Below are 18376 nucleotides of genomic sequence, written 5' to 3' on the forward strand. Positions count from 1 at the left end.
AGTTTTTCAGTACTGATTGAACTAAGTAGAGAACAAAGCACAGCTCAAAGCATTGCCTAACAGCTGATGAACCCTGAAGTAATGTTTGCCACACTGGGTGGAAAGAGGAAATGAAAGCTGGGGAGGTAGCAGAGGAGCAACTTGAACCACTTGCGCCTTTTGCCATGGAGGTACCTGGGGAAATCTCCAATGGAGGAATCTTCCAGGTTTCATTGCTTCAGAGGTGAACCGGTACTGCTGCTCTGACAGATGGTGGGCTTTTGTTATTTTTAAAGATCTAAAGGAGAAGACAAATAAGTAGTCACAAGAAAGCAACATGTAGGAGCGTGGAGAAGCAAGGCTGGTGCCTGCTGGTTTGTTTTCCACGCCTGCTGGTGCCTGCTGTACTCTTCATTATGTAAACCCTGATCCTATATTCCCAAACCTAATTTGGCAGCTCTCTCTTTTATGGAGATGTAGAGAAAATGAGAGCTGCTTTTCGGCAGAGTCCCGTGTTTTGGGAACGGTTTTTACAAGCAGCACGTTTAAAAGGTAAAATATTAAAATAAAGTCGTTTGTTGTACAGGATGTCTTCTATTGATTGCATTTAAAATGAGACCGAATTCATCACATGCTTCTCAACTTCAATCCTTGTTTTTATGACTGTACCAGTGAAATCCTGCCTTTCTCAACCTTGTTAAAAGCAGTCGCTGTGAAGAGGGCTACCGTTGTTCATAATCGTTATCAGCGCGATTACCTTCATCGTTTTACGGTAGCGCCGCGCAGGCGGATGGCGGCAGGCGGGCCGGGCACCGCCCTGAGGGGAGGGACCCCGCCCTGAGGGAGGGGCGCCGCGGGGCCGCTGGGAGCTGTAGTCACGGGCAGAGCTCCGGGCCGGCACTGCGGCGGCGCCGGACTGCAATCCCGCAGTGCGACGGGCCGCGGCCTCCCGCGAGGGGAAGAGGAAAGAGACCGCTCCGGCGGGAGGAGCCCGGCTATGGTGCTCGTTCTGCGCGGCCCCGCGACCTGACGGCGAGGTGGGCGGCCGGGAGGTGGAGGCGGCTCGGTGCCCGAGGAGCCGCGCGGCTGTGGGCGGGAGGGGCTGTGGGGTGGGCGCCGTGCGGCCGGGCTGCGGGCGCCGCGCTGCAGGCGCGGTCCGGTCCTGTCCGGTTCGGTCGGTGCAGCCCGGCGCCGTCCGCTGTCCTCATCGGCTGGTGAGGGCGCGTCGGCTTTCTTAAAGCTCCCCACGCATTAGCTAAGGATGCTACGTCTGATCTGTTGCGTCTGGGTTTAATTTTTAACGGGGTTCTTGTAGAACTTGGCACCGTGTGAGGGATTTTTAGAAGAAAAGTGTTGACTGGCAGCAGTTACTCTGTGTCGGCCGCTTCTACTTATGGAGAAACGGGGCAGCTCTCGGCTCCTCCTTGTGGTCAGCGGGCCACAGCTCGTAGTACCTTAAACATGGATCTTCACAACAGGAGCTGTGGTAAAATCCGTCCCTGAAGTGGCACTAGGATTGGTAGTTCTTATGAGTCAGTTATGAGAGCTGTGAGGTGCGTTGGCTGCGAGAACCTGGAGTCTGAAATGTAAGGCAGAAAAAGGCCTCGCCTGCCCTGGCCAAAGCAGCTTTTTTTCCCTTGGACTTGTTCCCAAGTGGCCGAGGGTGGTGGTTGTTCACCAGGTTGTTCACCAGAACGCAGGTGTCCTAAACTGTGACAGGGAAAGGGAGGAACTCTGTGTTTGCAGAAATTGAGCTCTTCCTGAGCTGGGTGTTCCATGCCTGTGCTATATATGTGCATTACAGCTGGTGACTGCAGGTATCCACCAGGTAATGGGAGGGACTGGGCTGGGCACAGCCCTTCTGTCATTTTCTACTTAATTATGCTTGTTCGTGACTACTGGCTGATGCTTTTGAGGGTGTGAACTTCCAGAGGGAGATCTGCATGTTTGTCTTAGCTTACGTTGTAGCAAAGTGCACAGAAATACTTGAAAGCTGCTCAGAAATACTCCCACCTGTTCAGTAATACTTTTTTTTTTTTTTTTCTGAGTCCTGAACTCAAGGATTAAAAATTAACAAACTGTTCTTCTTCTCCAGTGGAACAGAACGTGGTGATGCTGACCTCTGCCAATAGTTTGCCCAGTTGCAGCATTCAGGCACTGCAGTTGTGGTTGTTTAGCCTGACAGCTGGAGTCCAGTGCATGCCTGAGTTGGCTGTGTCTGCCCCCGATGTCTCGCATACAATAGTATTCATATTGGAGGATTCTGGACTTGGAAGTTTGTTTCCTTATTTAATGAAAAAAATGGGGTAAAATTGAGTAAATGCTGTAAAGCCTACATGGTCTGATAGACGTTTCTTTGATGCTTCACCCCAGGAGACCGTGTGTGTATGAATGTTATATTTCAGGTTTTTACATAGGTGATTTAAAATGAACTTTATGTCTCCATGCATGCTAGCACAGCAAGCCCACCTTTAGGTCCTTGAAGCTGCACAATAACATGCCTGTAGGTCTGACACCCCACCTGTCTAGCATGGAAGGGATTCTCCTGCTAGGACCTGCAGAGCTGGTTTTGGAACTTGATGTTGTTGTTCCCAAATGTGGGTGTAAAGATTATCCAGGTGGGGATTTCTTCTCTGGAAATGCTGGACAGGCACTGAAAAGCCACCACCAGTGTTTTCTGCCTTTTTCCCTTTTCCTTCAAACCTTTGTGTGTAGAGGAAGGAATAGAGACCCACAAGTATATAAACAATTCAGACTCTCTTTTGTTCTTTGACAAGAAAAATGATTCAGCTTCTCCTCCCTGTTCTGAAAGTGGAGCTGGGAGCCTAACATCTGAAACTGTCATTCTGTGTCACGGTGTGGATTTCTATTTTTTGGTGAACATCTTTGTATCCCAGAACATCCATAGAAAAGTAGTTGGTTTCCACCTCTCTGATCTATTTCACAAAGAGAGGCAGGTAGATAAGGAAGAGTCCTATGGGGAAAAGTCTTGGGAGAAGGAAAAAAAAAAACAAAAAACAGTAGCTTGAGGTTTTGTTTTTTAAATGGAAGAGGAAATTGTAGGAGTTGGCTTAATGCAAACATATTTGAAGGTTCATATTTCTGAATTGCGGTGTAAACACTGTTGTTGGCATCGCATGAAACAAATGTAATGCTTACTCTCCATGCTCTATTTTCTAGATCCAGTAACAGCTTTTTCCTGGTACTAAAAGCTGCTAAGGTTTCTCTTCATTTGAACACACCACTGGTGAGTACACTGAATCTATACTTTTACTGTCTTAACCAAGGATTTGTTACTGCTTGCTTGGTCGCTGTAACTATAGCTTCAGCATTTGCAGGATGGGACAAGTTTCCCCTGCTGGGGGAATTGTAGACAACATACGTACAAATTCACTTTTCTTTGATGCCCTCTAACGAGAAGATAAGCTGTTTTCTACATCTTTTCCTTCCTAACCCCAAGATAAGTGCTCAAAATTTTTTCATTCAAAAATAAAGAACTCAACCAAAATGCAGGACTGGCTGGCAGAAGCGAGGCTTTGGAAAGCAGAAGTTGTGCAGAAGAATTTTTAATTGCTTTTGGAAAAGCATTGTAGTAAATTACTCAACAGAACCTTTTTCACTAGCTTGCAGCTCTGAATTTGGCCTATCTAAATTGTGGGTTACTGCCCATGTATGCATTCCTGCCCGGCCTAATTATGCTGGTACTGAGCAATTCCCTTTTACTTATGTGGCAGTGTGGTAGAACTGAGCATGCACTCTGGTATTGCATCTAGGGTACAGAGAGGGAGCTGCCAGTTGAGGAGAGGTGAACTTCTTAAATCTAACTCAGTGACTGACCTCCTAGTAGCCTCTGTAAAAGCCCACGCAGTGACACACACTTAAGTGTTGCATAGAATCGCACGTTAAAGTGCTCTTTTTTTTGGCTTTGAAGACTTATTTAGCACTCTGTCAGCTGAGTAATCATAATGGGCTGTGGAATAATCTGTGCTCATTAAAGCGTGGACTCAGTAGTGTTTTCACCTCCCAAGCTCATAGAGGTGCCAGTGTTACTGCCTACCAACTTGATTTAGCTAGCACAAGTCAACTGTAATCAGTTTTATATCAACAAACTTGCACCTACTGATTTATTTTTTAATTTAATTTAATTTTTCTGTTAAACTGCAGGAGACGTCTGTTGTGGGCAGGCATGGGCTGCAGGGATGTTCATGCAGCAACAGTGCTGGCCTTCCTCAGTGGGACAGCGTCAGTGGCTGGACTCCTTGCAGCAGTTCTGCTTCCAAACTGGAGGCAAATGAGACTGTACACGTTCAACAAGAACGAGAGGAATGTGACCGTTTACACTGGACTCTGGATTAAGTGTGCTCGCTTTGATGGGAGCAGAGACTGTGTGATATACGACCCACAGTGGTACACAGCGGTTGATCAACTGGATTTGCGCGTTCTTCAGTTTGCCCTTCCATTGAGTATGTTTACTGCTGTCTCAGCTCTGTTTCTCTGCATGATTGGCATGTGTAACACAGCCTTCGTATCAAGCGTGCCAAACGTCAAATTGGCAAAATGCCTTGTGAACAGTGCGGGCTGCCACCTCGTGGCTGGCCTCTTATTCCTCCTCGCATGTGCAATTTGTCTCACTCCATCAATCTGGGTCATTTTTTACAACAATTACCTGAACAGAAAATACGAGCCTGTCTTTAGCTTTGACATCTCTGTATTTATTGCCATTGCCAGTGCTGGTGGTCTGTTCTTCACTTCTATTCTTTTATTTCTGTGGTATTGTGCATGTAAGAGCCTGCCTTCTCCCTTCTGGCAGCCCCTCTATTCACATGCCCCCAGCATGCACAGCTATGCCTCTCAGCCATATTCTGCGCGCTCTCGCCTCTCTGCCATGGAAATCGACATCCCTGTTGTGACACACACATCTTAAAGAGACAAAGTCTTGGAAGTCAGATTTTTGAGCTCACTCAAACCGTGCAAATTGCAGGCTTGATTCTCTCTACTACCTTGCACGGGGTGTAATCATTTGTAAGGTCATTTTTCCCCAGGATACAGTGCAATGGAGACTTGAGATCTCAAGTATCTCTCAAGCTGTTCTCATGTGTTCTTCCCTGAACAGCCTTTGTAGTTTTTGTTTATTTCTTTGTTTCTTTGCTTTTTCCTCTGAGCTCACTACAGACAAAAATTGCTGCTAATCCTGGGATAGGACACTACAGTAGTATCTGTTCGTGCAAATTGTCTTGCATATCTGTTCATCCTTCTGCTTATTGAGATCAAAGCAGGTTTGAACCTCTTTGCTACTTTGATGAACTATTTTTAAATTCTGATCCCATTAGAGGAGCTGTGTAGATGGACCCTTGCAGCCGTGTATTATCCAGGTGCAGACAGTGAGAATGGGTATAGGAGTTTCATTAAGTTTCTTGTTAGAGATGAGAAAATAACCTAATGTAGTCAGAAGTGTGTTATTAGTGGGAGCAGGAAGGTGATTAAGAAATGGGTTGCAGGGCTTTCATCTGGACGCGTGTATTTTAAGACTGGATGACTAAAAAGGGGATTTGTCAGACTAATTCAGTTCTGTAGCACTGCTCTTTGTTTTGCAGTGCACACACAAAAAGCCGCCTGCTTATGAACTTCTGAAGTAGAAAATAGTGTCAAATTACCTTTTATTTCAAAGTAGCTTTTGAGAGGAGTAAGTGATTTAGCTAATAACGTTCTTCTGTACTGCGATAACGTTTTGTGAATCACTGGAGACTAGAAACTTCTGGGAATGTTCTTTCTAGTCTTTTTTTTAAGAAGTTAGTAAATTCTCTAGATCTACTTTGAGATTAAAACAAAGGCGACTCGTATTTAAAACAAGATCTGTTTCAAAGATTGAGTATTTTATTTGGATGCCATCTTCAAGACTTGAAAGATGGATTTGCAAGTCAAACAAGCTTAAGATCAAAAATGCTTTAAAGTATTATTCAGTTCTGGAGAGAAACGTCAGTCACTACAGACGGATGAGGAAAACCATGAAGAATTCTGAAGGCTGTGAAAGATTGTTTTAGAATGCTGTACACAAGCTGTATCGATGTCTCTCTAGGAAGGGAACTGTGATCCTGTGGAGAGATTTTTAAATCTAGATTTATTTATTTTTTAATGTGTATATACAAATAACAATGAGTTTGTGTATTTTTCACCACTGCTGTTTACAGGAAGTTTTATAGTCTGCAGTTGTTGCAGGACTTTCATGCTGTAGCCTATTCAATTACTGATTAAGACTTTGCCTTTTCAGCCCTGTTTTTCCACACCTTTCACGCTGAGCTATTTTAAAATCCAGTTGTTTCCTACACTTCCACCTCCCAAGTGGAGAAAGTGTCCTGTTCCTATTTTCTGTAAGATGTGAGCTCACGAGTTATTAGAAGCTTCCAATGTGAGGAAGGGTTATAAATTCCCAACTTGAGATGTCTTGAAGTCATTTTTACCTCCTTAAATGCGAAGTGGGCCAACCCTGGGAGATCAAAGCTTTTCAATATGGACTTTGAAATTACTCAGAAATGTGCTGATAGTGCATTGGACACTGTTACAGTTAAGGCAGTTATTTGGCTTGCTCAGATTTTGACAAACTGAGGTTTGGGTTTTAAGATGTCATGGCAGTATGGAAAGTTATTTTGATTGGCAGCGTTCTGGAGTTTAGCAGATATTTGAATTTCATTAATCTCAGAACAAATTTGCTTTGATAAAATGAAGTAAGAAGCCTTTAATTCTATTTCTGTGAGCTCCCATAAGGTCTTGAAAATCAGTTCATTTCCTTTGTAATAGAAATATGAACAAATGCTCCTCTGGGCAAATCTTGTTGTGTTACAGTCTATGCAATGACAGTATATTGAGAAGAATCTCTTTGTGCAAACCAGCAGGCCTCAGAAACTAGTGGACCAAGTGAGGAAGCTGATCTCTGTTGTAAGTTCCCAGCACAGTCAGTGGAGCTACAAAGCCATTCCAGAAGGTGACAGTGTGCTTGGTACAGCAGTAGTCTAAGGAATCATTGTAGATGATAAAGAATCCTTAAAAAGATAGGCCTCTGAAGTTGCACAAGCATTGTACCCCTTGAGTTTTCAAGATACGATGTTAGATGATGGATCATTTTTTTAAATCAGATCGTGATTTGTATGGGATTAGAACATGTATAATGCCATGCAAGGTCACTTTTGTTTTTACTTTAACATGGAACTTTGCTTTGCAGTTACTCTTGCTGTCTAACAACAGGCATTGTTGCTGCTGTAGGGACCGCTGCTTTGTGATTTCACCTCGCTTTGCTTCCTCCTCCAGTGTCTTTTCTTCTTTGTGCCTTACTTAAATTATGAGTTGGCCAGTAAATGTCTGCTTATTGTCAGTGTCTGGAATGCTTTTTGAGCCTGAATTTATAAAGCATTATGACTGTTTTGGAGGGGTGATGAGTACATCTGTGAGTGACTTTAAAAGGACCCAAATCTTCAATATCTTCAGAGCCTGGCAGGCCAATGCTTTCTTCGGACAGTAAGTGCAGCCAGTGTTTTGTTCTGTATAGTTTAGATAGCAGACATCTGTGACAACTCTTTTGCGTTCTGACTTTGGTTTATATGCAGGAAACTTTCAATCAGTATTTGCTGCTGCCTGAGCTGATAACTTGTTGCTTTGTAAATTATGCCTTTTCAAAAGTCTGATCTATGAAAAGCAGGAATCCAAAAGTTAATGGATTCCAGTGTAAGCTGTAGTTAAGGTAATAGTCATCAAAAAGGCCATTGCTTCGTGTTGTATCGGGAAAGCACAGCTGAGTCTCTTTCAACAGTGCTGTTAATGTGATTTGCCACTGGATCCTAAGTGAAGTTAGCTGGAAGTGCCGTGCTCTTTTTCTCCTTGTTTACAGAAGGGGTGGCCAACCTGCAATGCTTGAGCTGAGTGCCACTCCAGTGGGTCTCTTGCTAAGGTAACTGCAGTACCCAGCAGTAGGGCTGGGGAGCAACAGCCTTCCTGGGGCTTGAAGCGGACACAGCAGACACATGTCCCGCACGTACCTATGGCAGGGGAGAGCTGCTGTGGAGCCATTGGCACGTCAGCCTCTGGCCAGCTGCTCCTTCCTGGACAGGCACTCTGGGTCTTGAACACAGGATTTTAATTTGTAGCTCATGCAGTCAAAGGTTGGGTGCTCTGGCTTATGGGAATCTGTTTTGTTTTGTTTGTTTGTTTTTCCACGTAATTCCTTTCCAATTTTTTAAAGTTGTGTTACATACAATGTGGATTCTTTTTATGTGAAACAGAAGATATGTATTTTTAATAAAACATTCTCATACAGATGCCAGTTATTTCATTTAATTTTGTGGAAAACAGTAACTATTAGAATATGAAAGATTTTATCTGCTTTGATGTTCATCACCAGACTTCCCAGGCAGTTTCAGATAACTTAACAGGCTTAGCATACATAATTCGTACTGCGTTTTTAACTCCCTAATGTTGTAGTCCTGTTGCTTTAAAAAAAAAAAAGACACTTTCTGAAAGTCTGACTATTACTTACGATTTCCTTTTAATCTTATTGTGAAAGGTTCCAGAATTCGTGTTTTCTTAAAGTGGAAAATGGTGTTTCCCCTTTAATCTAGATGATTTTGTAGCCATACTGCAGGCTCCAGGCTGGAATCTCGTCAGTGCCACGGCAGAGCCTAAGTAGCAGTGTGACATAAGGAAGAGCACGGTGCTTTTCCTCAGAGCCAACACCCCATCTTTTCCCTTGGGTAAGTTCTGCTGCTTGCTCAGCTATCACTCACCCAGTGCAACTTGCTAATGCAGCTTAAAATGTCATCTGTGTGGAATTAATTTTCTCCAAGGTTGGTAAGCTTGGTTTTGTATGCACTGGGAATGCACAAGGAAGGCAGTGGTGGCATTAGCTGTCCTCCTTCCCTCTCATGTGCCAGCTGTGCTGCCAGCTGGAGAATATGCTGCTGCCTTGCAGCTGAGAGTTGTTTGGGCATCCCAGGGGCTTGTGACAGTGCAGGGCTACAGCAATGGCTCATGAGGTCTCTCTTCCATCATGCGCTGCTTCTGCCAGCCTCAGCTCAGCAGCACTGTGGGGGTTCAGTGTCATGGGACAAAATACAAACTGAGTATTAGGAATGCTGATGCCATACTGCAAGTTCACAGAATGGTCTGGGTAATGATATTATGAATATAATGAGATTTGCTGATAATTCCTCTGTTGGCTTCTAGTATTTTAAACTGGTACTCTGGTAAGCTTAATCTGTTTGGGAAAGTACTGTTTAGATGCGAACAATTCTTGTGGAATACACACAGTGTGAGACAGTTGCCAGTGCTACACCTTACTTGAAGAGGTGGAAAAATGCCTGGATATCCTCTGCTTCTCATGTCACTTCCTCCTTGGCTCCATGTTTGGACAGGCCTGTGATCTGAGAGCTGCTGTGAGCCTGTGGGCTGATCGACTGCTGACACAAACACAGAACTCAGCAGAGAACTCAGTTTCTATCAAAACATGGGTGTGCCCCATTTTTTTGTACTAACATTCCAAAAAAGCTAACCCACCTATCTTTTCTCATTAAAAACAAATCTCTGAGGGCAGATTTTCCTATCTTTATGTCACAGGAACTGAGTTTGCATCTGTGCTTCATCAGCTATGTAATATTACTTATCCCTTCTTTGAGCAGACACCACAACTAAGCAGCAGCAAATGGGGTTTTTTTGTTTGTTTGTTTGTTTGCTGTTATGTTTTTGCTCCACTGCTGTGTCAGCATTCATCAAACTAGACACAGAGAGGCCTCATCCAAGGGTAAGCAAGCATGTGGTTTCTGATCTCAACTCTGCTTCTTATCTGTGTTCCTGTCAGTTTGCTCATCTGGGTATTAGGTTGATAGGGACAGAGCTTTGTCTTTTGAGTGCAGCAGCTCAAAGGAGCTGTAAATGCTGAACACAGGGCAACAGAAATGCAGTGGGCTATGGGTGCATGAAGGTTTAGAAAGCCTCTTTGGAGGAGTGAAACTGGGAAGCTGGATTGCAAGGGCAAGACGGCTGTCCAAGCTTCTGCCCTAGTGAAGAGAAAACTATGTAATTAAATCCCATCTTCTTGCTCCTTTTGCTATTTATTTTCTCTTCTGCTTATTTAGTTTTCAGGCTCCCAGATAGCTAATCTGGTTTCCCTCCTGGTCACGTGAGCTCCACTGTCAACAAAGGCAGCAGGAATGTGTGAGTAAAGGGCAGGATGGGAGCCTGAGGTTGATTCTTTGTGAGACCTTACTTTGAGACCTTTGTTTTAAGGAGGATTGTATGTAAGAAAGACCATGCTAATTCTGGAATTTTCTCTGTAAGCTGCTTGTGTTTATTAATAAAATTAATACATTGAGTTTATTAGAAATACTACGTTTAGAGAAAAACATTTATTAGCAAGGAAAAAGTGATGTTTCAAAACATAAGACTTCCCAAAGTTTGTTCTCTTTTCTTTCATTTCTTCCTCATTCACATAAAAAAAAGAGCTATGGCAAGGAAAAAAAGGGAATAAAGCAAAAATGAAAGTCTTTAGATTAAACGTTATGATCACGCTGCTTTAAACTGTGTATTAAGAAATTTCAACTCATGCTGATACTGGTAAGTGACAGGTCTGAGTATTAACCTATTTGCATTACTTTATGGTTCGTTCTGAATGGTTTAATGTTATCTCTGAAGATAGCATAGTGGATGACTTATTGCACTGTTTTGACTCTAACCAGTTCAGCAGCAATAAAGTGCTCAGGCTCTTTCTTTTGCTATGCTAAAATGTTTCACCAGAAAATACAGTCTTAGTTTAAAAGTATCACCTCCGGAAGCAGCTGAGGTGGAATCCTCCCAAAACAAACTCAGTGGGAGGGCATTTTTCTTCCAGGGCGGCCACAGGTAAATCAGACACATTTTGCTGCTTTCTGTGGCTGCCTATTCTGCTTGGTTCTGCTATACTACTCCTAGAGATGCCCTTGGGAATAGAAACCTGGCCAGAATAAATAAATAAATACATACATACATACATAAATATTCCCTTTTCTGTTCTTTCTCAGATTTGTGAGGCAGGCGCTTCCAGACCTACTTAGCTCTGAGCTGCCACCTGCAACTGTGACCAAATGCTCTTGGTTCCATAACAGCAGAGGTGAGGGTATTTCCCTTGAAGGTAATTGGGAGGGTCAGCCTAATGGCTGCCAACTGGGTGGCACATGGGCAGTCACAACACATGACAATTCTGGCACTGCTGCTTAGAAATACTGAGGTGCTGGTAGGGCTTTCATCACCTCTTTCATCAGCTGCTTGCTGGGTTAGAGAGCTCATAATTCATTATGGTACATCGATTCCGGTTAGTTTGCTTGTACGTGTTCAAATGCCGTGTGGCTGCCTCTTAATTATCCAGGGAGTTATGAGAACCTTGAGAACCACTAATCTTAGCTGCTGACGCCTATATGCCTCACTCAAGATGTCTTCTGAGAGCTGTAATTCTCTCATGCTCTCAGCACTAATCTGCTTAGAGTTCCTGATGGAGATTTTGAGCACTGGGCAGAGCAGAATCTGTTTGGGCTACATTTCCCTACTTACAGTAAGATTTAAATGCATCACAGAGACATATTTCTTCTTTAAACCACAGCAGAAGAACTTTGGTCTTTTAGATAATGTGAAAACAATAAATTTGATGAAAAATGCCTCTGAGCTGGTAGTGTATTCAGACTGAAGTATGAAAAAACCCACAGCTTTTGAGTTTGATTCTCGAGGCAGCTAAGTAAGTTAATGCTTCCTGAGAATAAAGGTTGCCCTTGGCAGTTTCTATCCCTAGAAGATTCTCCTTTTCTTTGAAGGCCCCTTCTGTGCCCTTTGTTGGCAGTTCATTCTTAAAGGATTCCAGGCTCACCTCCCTGCTTTGCCAGGTTGGGAGAATTGGTTCTTTGCAGCCAGGTCCCCATAATAGCTCTCCAATAGTAACTTCTTGTATGACAATGTCTCAGGTGACTTCTTGCTATAGCTGCAGGGTACCAGAGAAGACAGGAGGGTCTGCAAAAGCTTCTGTATGGTCTATCACAGATAACATAGCATACACCTGGATTGATTTGCTTCATTACTGCCATACATTAGCAAGCTAAAATTGATCATGTTTACTGGGCTGGTCCTGGAAATGAATTCTTTATATTTTTTTTTCCAGAGCTATTTTATCGTGTTTTGAATTTTATTTTGTTACTGATAATCCTCTATTGCAGCAATTTAACAGAATTTCTTTGGTTTATTCCTATGCTCAGGCTGCTATTAGTTCTGAAACAGAAGCTTTCTACCTTGAGTACAGGTGAGCCTATATTGCAAAACTTACGTATTTCAGCTCCATCAAAGGAGAAAGATATAACTAAGTGCTGCAGTCAAGATTCCAGGGTAAGCAATTCTGTGATATGTGCTGGAATGCTGCATTCCTGCTTTTAAATATGATAATTTTATGCTGCAAATGAAATAATAATAAGGATCTATTCTCTTTGGTGATGTGGAATTAGTATCTATACCTAGTTGCTGGCCAGGAGTTTTGTGCAATACATCTTATTCTTGAATTAAGGGGACAGACAGGGGAAGATAGATCCAAGCTACAGCAAGATGCATTGGCATTTGATTCTTGAATTACTCCAGTAGATTAAAAGAGAAAATTCTATCCGTACTTTATATTGAAAGCAATCAGGACAGAGGTATTTGAGACAGATACGATCTTTCAAAAGACTGTAGTACTGATATATAGCATTCTGAACCAAATCTGAGTGTGTTGCAGGGGTTAAAGAAAAGCTGAAACGCTGACTAGTCAGTAAATGCACTGTGTTGAGAGCAAGATCCAGTGTCCAAGTTAAACAGTACATTAAGTCACATGTAATAGACTGTGAACCATCAGGGGAAAATCTGGACCCCTCACAGTACAGAAAATGGTCTAAATTAAAGCAGTTGTGTGGTTAAATTCTTCTCCCATACTCTGACACTAAATAGTTAGCTGATTTTTATCAGATTTAACAAAAGAAATCCCCCAGAAGTTAGATAAGGCCTGGGAAATGGCAACCAAGGGGTACTTTCTGTCAGTCTGCTAAATCAATAGCTTAGATCAAATGGAGTAATTCATTGCTGAAATGCAACAGGACCCTTCTTCTGCTGGGCTTTTCTATTTCATGATGGTCCTGTTTACCTTACCCCCAACTGACTGTAGTTCTTCAAAGTCTCTCTTGCTCCAGCTACAGTCAAGGGATTTTAATTAGGCAAAAACATTGAGAAGTGCAAAACATGCAATTAAGTCCATAAATAGTTACGTATAATATGTAATAATATGTAATTCTATTTATTCTGGTGAAAAACACAGTATCCTGGAAATAGATTTCTTTATAGAGCAATGGCAATTTTTAATAGCAGAAACCAAGCCAACATGATCTGTGTGGCATTACAGCCACATTCACATGGAAAGCCTGGGCCTAATTAAGCCACAACGCAGAATGCATCCCACAGGCAATCACAAGTTGCTTATCTTATTTCACAGCCGGGTGAACGCTGTTCAGCACAGTTTTCAATTACAGAGGTGCTGCAATTGAGGAATGTTAAGTTGTATGTGAGACATATGGACGCCAGTCAAGTTGTCTTTAAGCCATAATGTGGTGTAGCTGGATGTTAGGGATGTCCCTGTGTGCACACTCGTTGCCCTGAAGTCATTTACCTCCCAGTGGCCCAGGAACTCCTCAGCCCGTCGCTGCACAGGTGAGGTACAGCTGGGGATAGACAGTGGACTGAGTGAGACAAGGTAACAGACCCATGCTTGCAGGAGGACTTCAGGTGGGGATTTCAGACAGTCCTGAAGACTCTCCCCACGCAGCAACTGCCGAGCCAAGACAAAATCCTATGCTCAAATTTGTCAGTTAACGTCCTGGGTGAGAACCTGGTCCTTTCACAGGCTCCTGGTTGTTACTGCTGCAGGACTGATCAAGCTGTATGCAGATAGGATGCTGGTAAATGGTCCGTGGAAACAGTTTCTGCAGAAGCACAAATGATCACGCAGAACACGTTCATTGTACACAGTTAATGTGATGTTTTACATGTAGTTTAAAATCATCTATAGCAACGGATGATGCATGTGCCAAAGCAGTGGCACAGGATGCCCCAGCACAACCATGCTATGAAAACTGAGCAGAGAAGCTGGAGAGTCCCAGCTGACCCAGCTGAAAGCATCATTGCAAGGAAGGATGCTCGCAAGGGGAAATCCTCAGCAGCAAAAGACCGTCTTGTTTGGGAGATCCAAACAGTACAGTGTGCCAAGGTCCCAACCATTTTTTTTTTTAAATGCTGTCCATTTATTTATGCAACAACACTCAGTCAGAAAACATATTATGTCCAGCCAAGATAAGCTGCACTTAACAATCGCTTTTGTCCAGGTAAGTCCAATGGTTTTCAAAGTTAATTGGTTGGCCTGCTGGAACTGATCTGTTCAGTACGAGTTGTAACAGAAAATTCAATGCTCTCTCCTGCTTGAAATATTGGAGAGGACTAAATGTTAACAGCTGTTTATGCAGTGCCAGATTTTACTGACATCCAGTCAACTTGGAAGCACATGGCTTTCCATTCTGGGTGCAGTAATATTACCATAAACCTAACAACAGACTATAATTCAATTAGATTACAACTGAGTACTACTAACCATCCTGCCAAGTAGTGCACTTAGCACTGATATTCACAACTGTTCCTCTGCCATAAAAACGTTATACGTAACATGAGCTGCAGAAGTCAGGGGCAAAGAACTTCACCACATGCCTTTTTTGACAAGACTAACATTTTTATCTGTCTGTTATAGTCACAAGAGAATGGAGTCATTATGTAGTCACTCTCTAAAAAGTATATTTATTCCCTAAACATTAAGTATGTGGTCACATGAGTATTGTGCAATGAAAAGCAAATTAAAATCAGCTTCTATGTATCGCTGCCCTTTGCAAAGATACTGAACTGATCTTAAATATACCTCTAGGCTCTCTCTTTGCACTGTGGGTGCAAATCTTAGTTCTGTGACAGCAGGGGCCCACATCAATTGAGAGGAATGGCTTATTTTAATTGCCCCAGTAGCATTCAGCTAATCACATCTGAATTTATTCAGACCCTTTAATAGACAGTTTAATCACAGGGTATGTCTGAAAGTTCACTTGGGTCATTTTTATAGTAAAATTGCAAAACCTCAAGTATATCAATTTGTCCCTATACTGCATTGTTCTGATGCCTGAAAAGGACCAAAGCTCATCTGGTTATGATATTTATTACTTCTAACTATTACGATCTCTACAAGTTCTGTTTCAGTGAAGATTATTTATGGAATGGTAGTTATTTGATGGAGATGAGGAAGATTTTCACCTGCAAAATCCTGTTTTATTTGACCTTGAGAAATAACCTGCGGAGCTTTTCCTCTATAAAATGGCATTATCAATACTTCCCGTTTTATGAAAAGAACTGTGAAAGCTAATTTATTAAAATCTGAACGTCCTCGTAAGGATGGCACACATTCAGGTCTGCTCCCTGGAGGTATTTAATCATAGTACCTTCTTTAACAAAGTTCTAGAGCTCGTATATAAGTTCTTACATGACTTCGATAAAGCCTTAGTATCAAGCCACTGTGTATCAGCAGAACATACACAGACTTTGTAACTGCTATAACTGCTATATCACTTCTGAGATTGTTATCAGTGGTAATAATGAAAAATAAACTGTCTAAAAACAGCCAAATCAGTCCTTTGTTCAGCTACTGAGTGAATGGTTCATTCAGCCATTCGAACACATGAGAGGAACTGGAGCAGAGATGACAAAAAGGGGCCCTGGCCAGAACTGCTGCTGAAACAGCATCTATACAAACCTGGTTCAAACTCCCAGCCAGAGTCTGTGGAGCTGGCAGAAAAGTTATCATTTGAAATGAATATGGGAATTATGATAGGAGAAAAAAAAAATCCTGTTCATTTTCTGAGATTTTATTTTTACTTATAATTTTAATACATACTGCTTGTTCCAAACCCAGGTACTTGTTAGAACACTTTTTCATGTCTTCTACCCTCCATTTTCTGGGAATTTATGTCTGCCAAGGGGGTGCTTACCTAATCAAGGAAAAAACTAATTCATTACTATGTGAGAGAATTACTGAAGCTGTTCATAAATTATGTTAATGCTTTTGTCCCCCGAAAGGATAGAGCAGAGAAGATGGATATAGCCATGCTTCCAAAGAGCCTTCAGCAAATTCTTTTATTTCCTCTTCCCCCATAACTCCTTGCTCCAGCTGAGAGACACTTCCTTTGGAATTACCACATTGGAGGCATTTCAAGGAAAAATTACAAGCTCTGGTTTGAGCTGTCTTATGAGAAGTCATTCTTCACTGCATACTTAAAACTACCTGACGCTAAGATACAAAAAAATAGCTAGAGGACTTCCACCCTGCCTCAAATGTAATGCAGTGCATTTAATCAAAAAATATATAGAATATAACAGAATCTGGGGAAAAAGTAAGGAAAATGAATGAAAACAGCTATGTAGAGTCATTGCAAGGGCACTTTTAGCTCAGCATCTAGCCTGAAACTGCAGTTAACATCAGATGCCCAAGGAAGAATGTCAGAATGAGGCAAACAAATAATGCATCTTCCTTGGCAATCACACATGGCTTCTGGCAGTGTGGTTCAGAGACTTTCTGAACTAGGGGTGATATCTCAGTATTCAATACCTGTGAACAGACATGTTCTCCGAGAAGGAAAAAAAAAACAACAAAAAAAAAAATACAACCTAAAATATCTTTTTGAACTGATCTAAACTTAAGTGTCCTTAACATCTGAAGACAGTTTCACAGCTTAGCTATACTTCAAGCACCTTATCTTATTCTGAGGACTTTTGTTTTCCATTTTCTACTTGATAATTTTGTTCAGTACACTCTAGGTCTTGTATTAGAAAAGACAGCCACTCTGTCTTCAGTTTTTCTGTGTCAGGACTTTCAACATCTCTGTTGTATGACTCATTAGCTGCAGATTATTGAATTACTTCTATTTATGTGAGCAGCTTTGTACCTTTGATAATGCTTGTCATGCATCTACTATTCCACGAGCATAGGAATATGGAAACATGAAAAAAAAAATGTTTCAGAGCATAAAGATTTATGAACCTTAACACATGGCAAAACTTGGTCTTCAGCCAATTCAAGAAGGCTGAAGAACTCATGAATCATTATTGTCACACATTAAGATCAAGTAAAAACACCTTGGTTTGCATATGGTGCCTTCACCCACGCTTTGACTTTGGTTTTCAAACGCTCTCTGAAAACAGAGAAGTAGAAATGCAAGTGCTGTGGGCAGAAATCCAAAGATGACATAGGCTGCGTGAAATGTAAGTAACTCTTCAATATATAGGTTGAAATGTCATTTAAGGTGAGGGCACCTTCCAATCTGAAACTGCCAGATCTCTCACAAAGCCATCCTGGTGTGATATATGTCAGCTTTAAAGGCTGATAGCCTATCTTAGAACCAAGGGACAAGATTCGTTCCCTAAGTCACCCAAGTTACTAGCAGTTAACCTATTTCCCTCTGAATGGTTTACTGGAGCTACTTGTCTCTTACTGTGGGGGATTTTAGAGAGATTAATTTCCACAGTAAGGTGTAATAGATGCGTGAAGACAGAGGGGGTGGCAAAGTCAAACTCTGTGAAGAGCATTCATCTTACTCCTCCGAAGGGCTCAAGTGCATTTTCAAAGACTCTAACAGTGAAGAGCTGCTCTCTCTACAGTCACAAACTTGATTTCATAATGATGTGACCGACAAAAGTGGTCTAAATTCCACCTAATTTTGTGAAAGATGGTCAGAAGTGATGGGCATCATTGCTGACTGAAATGTTCAGAGCCATTCTTGGAGGGAGTGATGAAGACGATTAAGGGCCTGAAGCATCTCCTGTATGAGGAAAGGCTGAGAGACCTGGGGCTGTTCAGCCTGGAGAAGGCTTAATAGGGAATCTTATCAATGCTTATAAACATCTAAAGGGTGGGAGTCAAATGGGTGGGGTCGGGCTATTTTCAGTGGTGCCCGGTGACAGAACAAGAGCTAATGGGCACAAACTGGAACAATAGGAAGTTCCACCTGTGAGGGTAACAGAGCACTGGAACAGAGAGAGGTGGCGGAGTCTCCCTCTCTGGAGATATTCAGGACATGACTGGATGCCTTCCTGGGGGTCCTACTGTAGTAACCTGCTTGTATCAGGCGGTTGGACTCGATGATCTCGAGGTCACTTCCAAACCCTGCCATTCTGTACTTCTGTGACCATTCGTTTCCTATCTGAAGCAGTCATTCAGCACTAAGGAACCTGCGCTTGTACCCTGGCTACCTACTGCCCAATATCGAACCGCCCTTTCCTGAGCGAGGTGATAGGG

The 18376-nt window shown here is 42.4% G+C and overlaps 1 protein-coding gene across 1 annotated transcript; it reads left to right on the forward strand.

The window, feature by feature from the left end:
• The first annotated feature begins 834 nt into the window (after positions 1–834).
• CLDN12 (claudin 12) lies at positions 835–8285 on the forward strand. The gene is made up of 3 exons (XM_040693390.2): positions 835–1016; positions 3160–3226; positions 4144–8285. Exon 3 carries the CDS (start codon positions 4166–4168, stop codon positions 4901–4903), a length of 738 nt encoding a protein of 245 aa, XP_040549324.1. The 5' UTR covers positions 835–1016; positions 3160–3226; positions 4144–4165; the 3' UTR covers positions 4904–8285.
• The last annotated feature ends 10091 nt before the right edge of the window (positions 8286–18376 follow it).

The sequence above is a fragment of the Gallus gallus genome, chromosome 2 (assembly GCF_016699485.2).
Source record: "Gallus gallus isolate bGalGal1 chromosome 2, bGalGal1.mat.broiler.GRCg7b, whole genome shotgun sequence".
Classification (NCBI taxonomy): Eukaryota; Metazoa; Chordata; class Aves; order Galliformes; family Phasianidae; genus Gallus; species Gallus gallus.

What these genes read in the sequence shown, in the direction of transcription:
- CLDN12 (XM_040693390.2), top strand. Translation starts at nt 4,166, where the DNA reads ATGGGCTGCAGGGATGTTCATGCAGCAACAGTGCTGGCCTTCCTCAGT.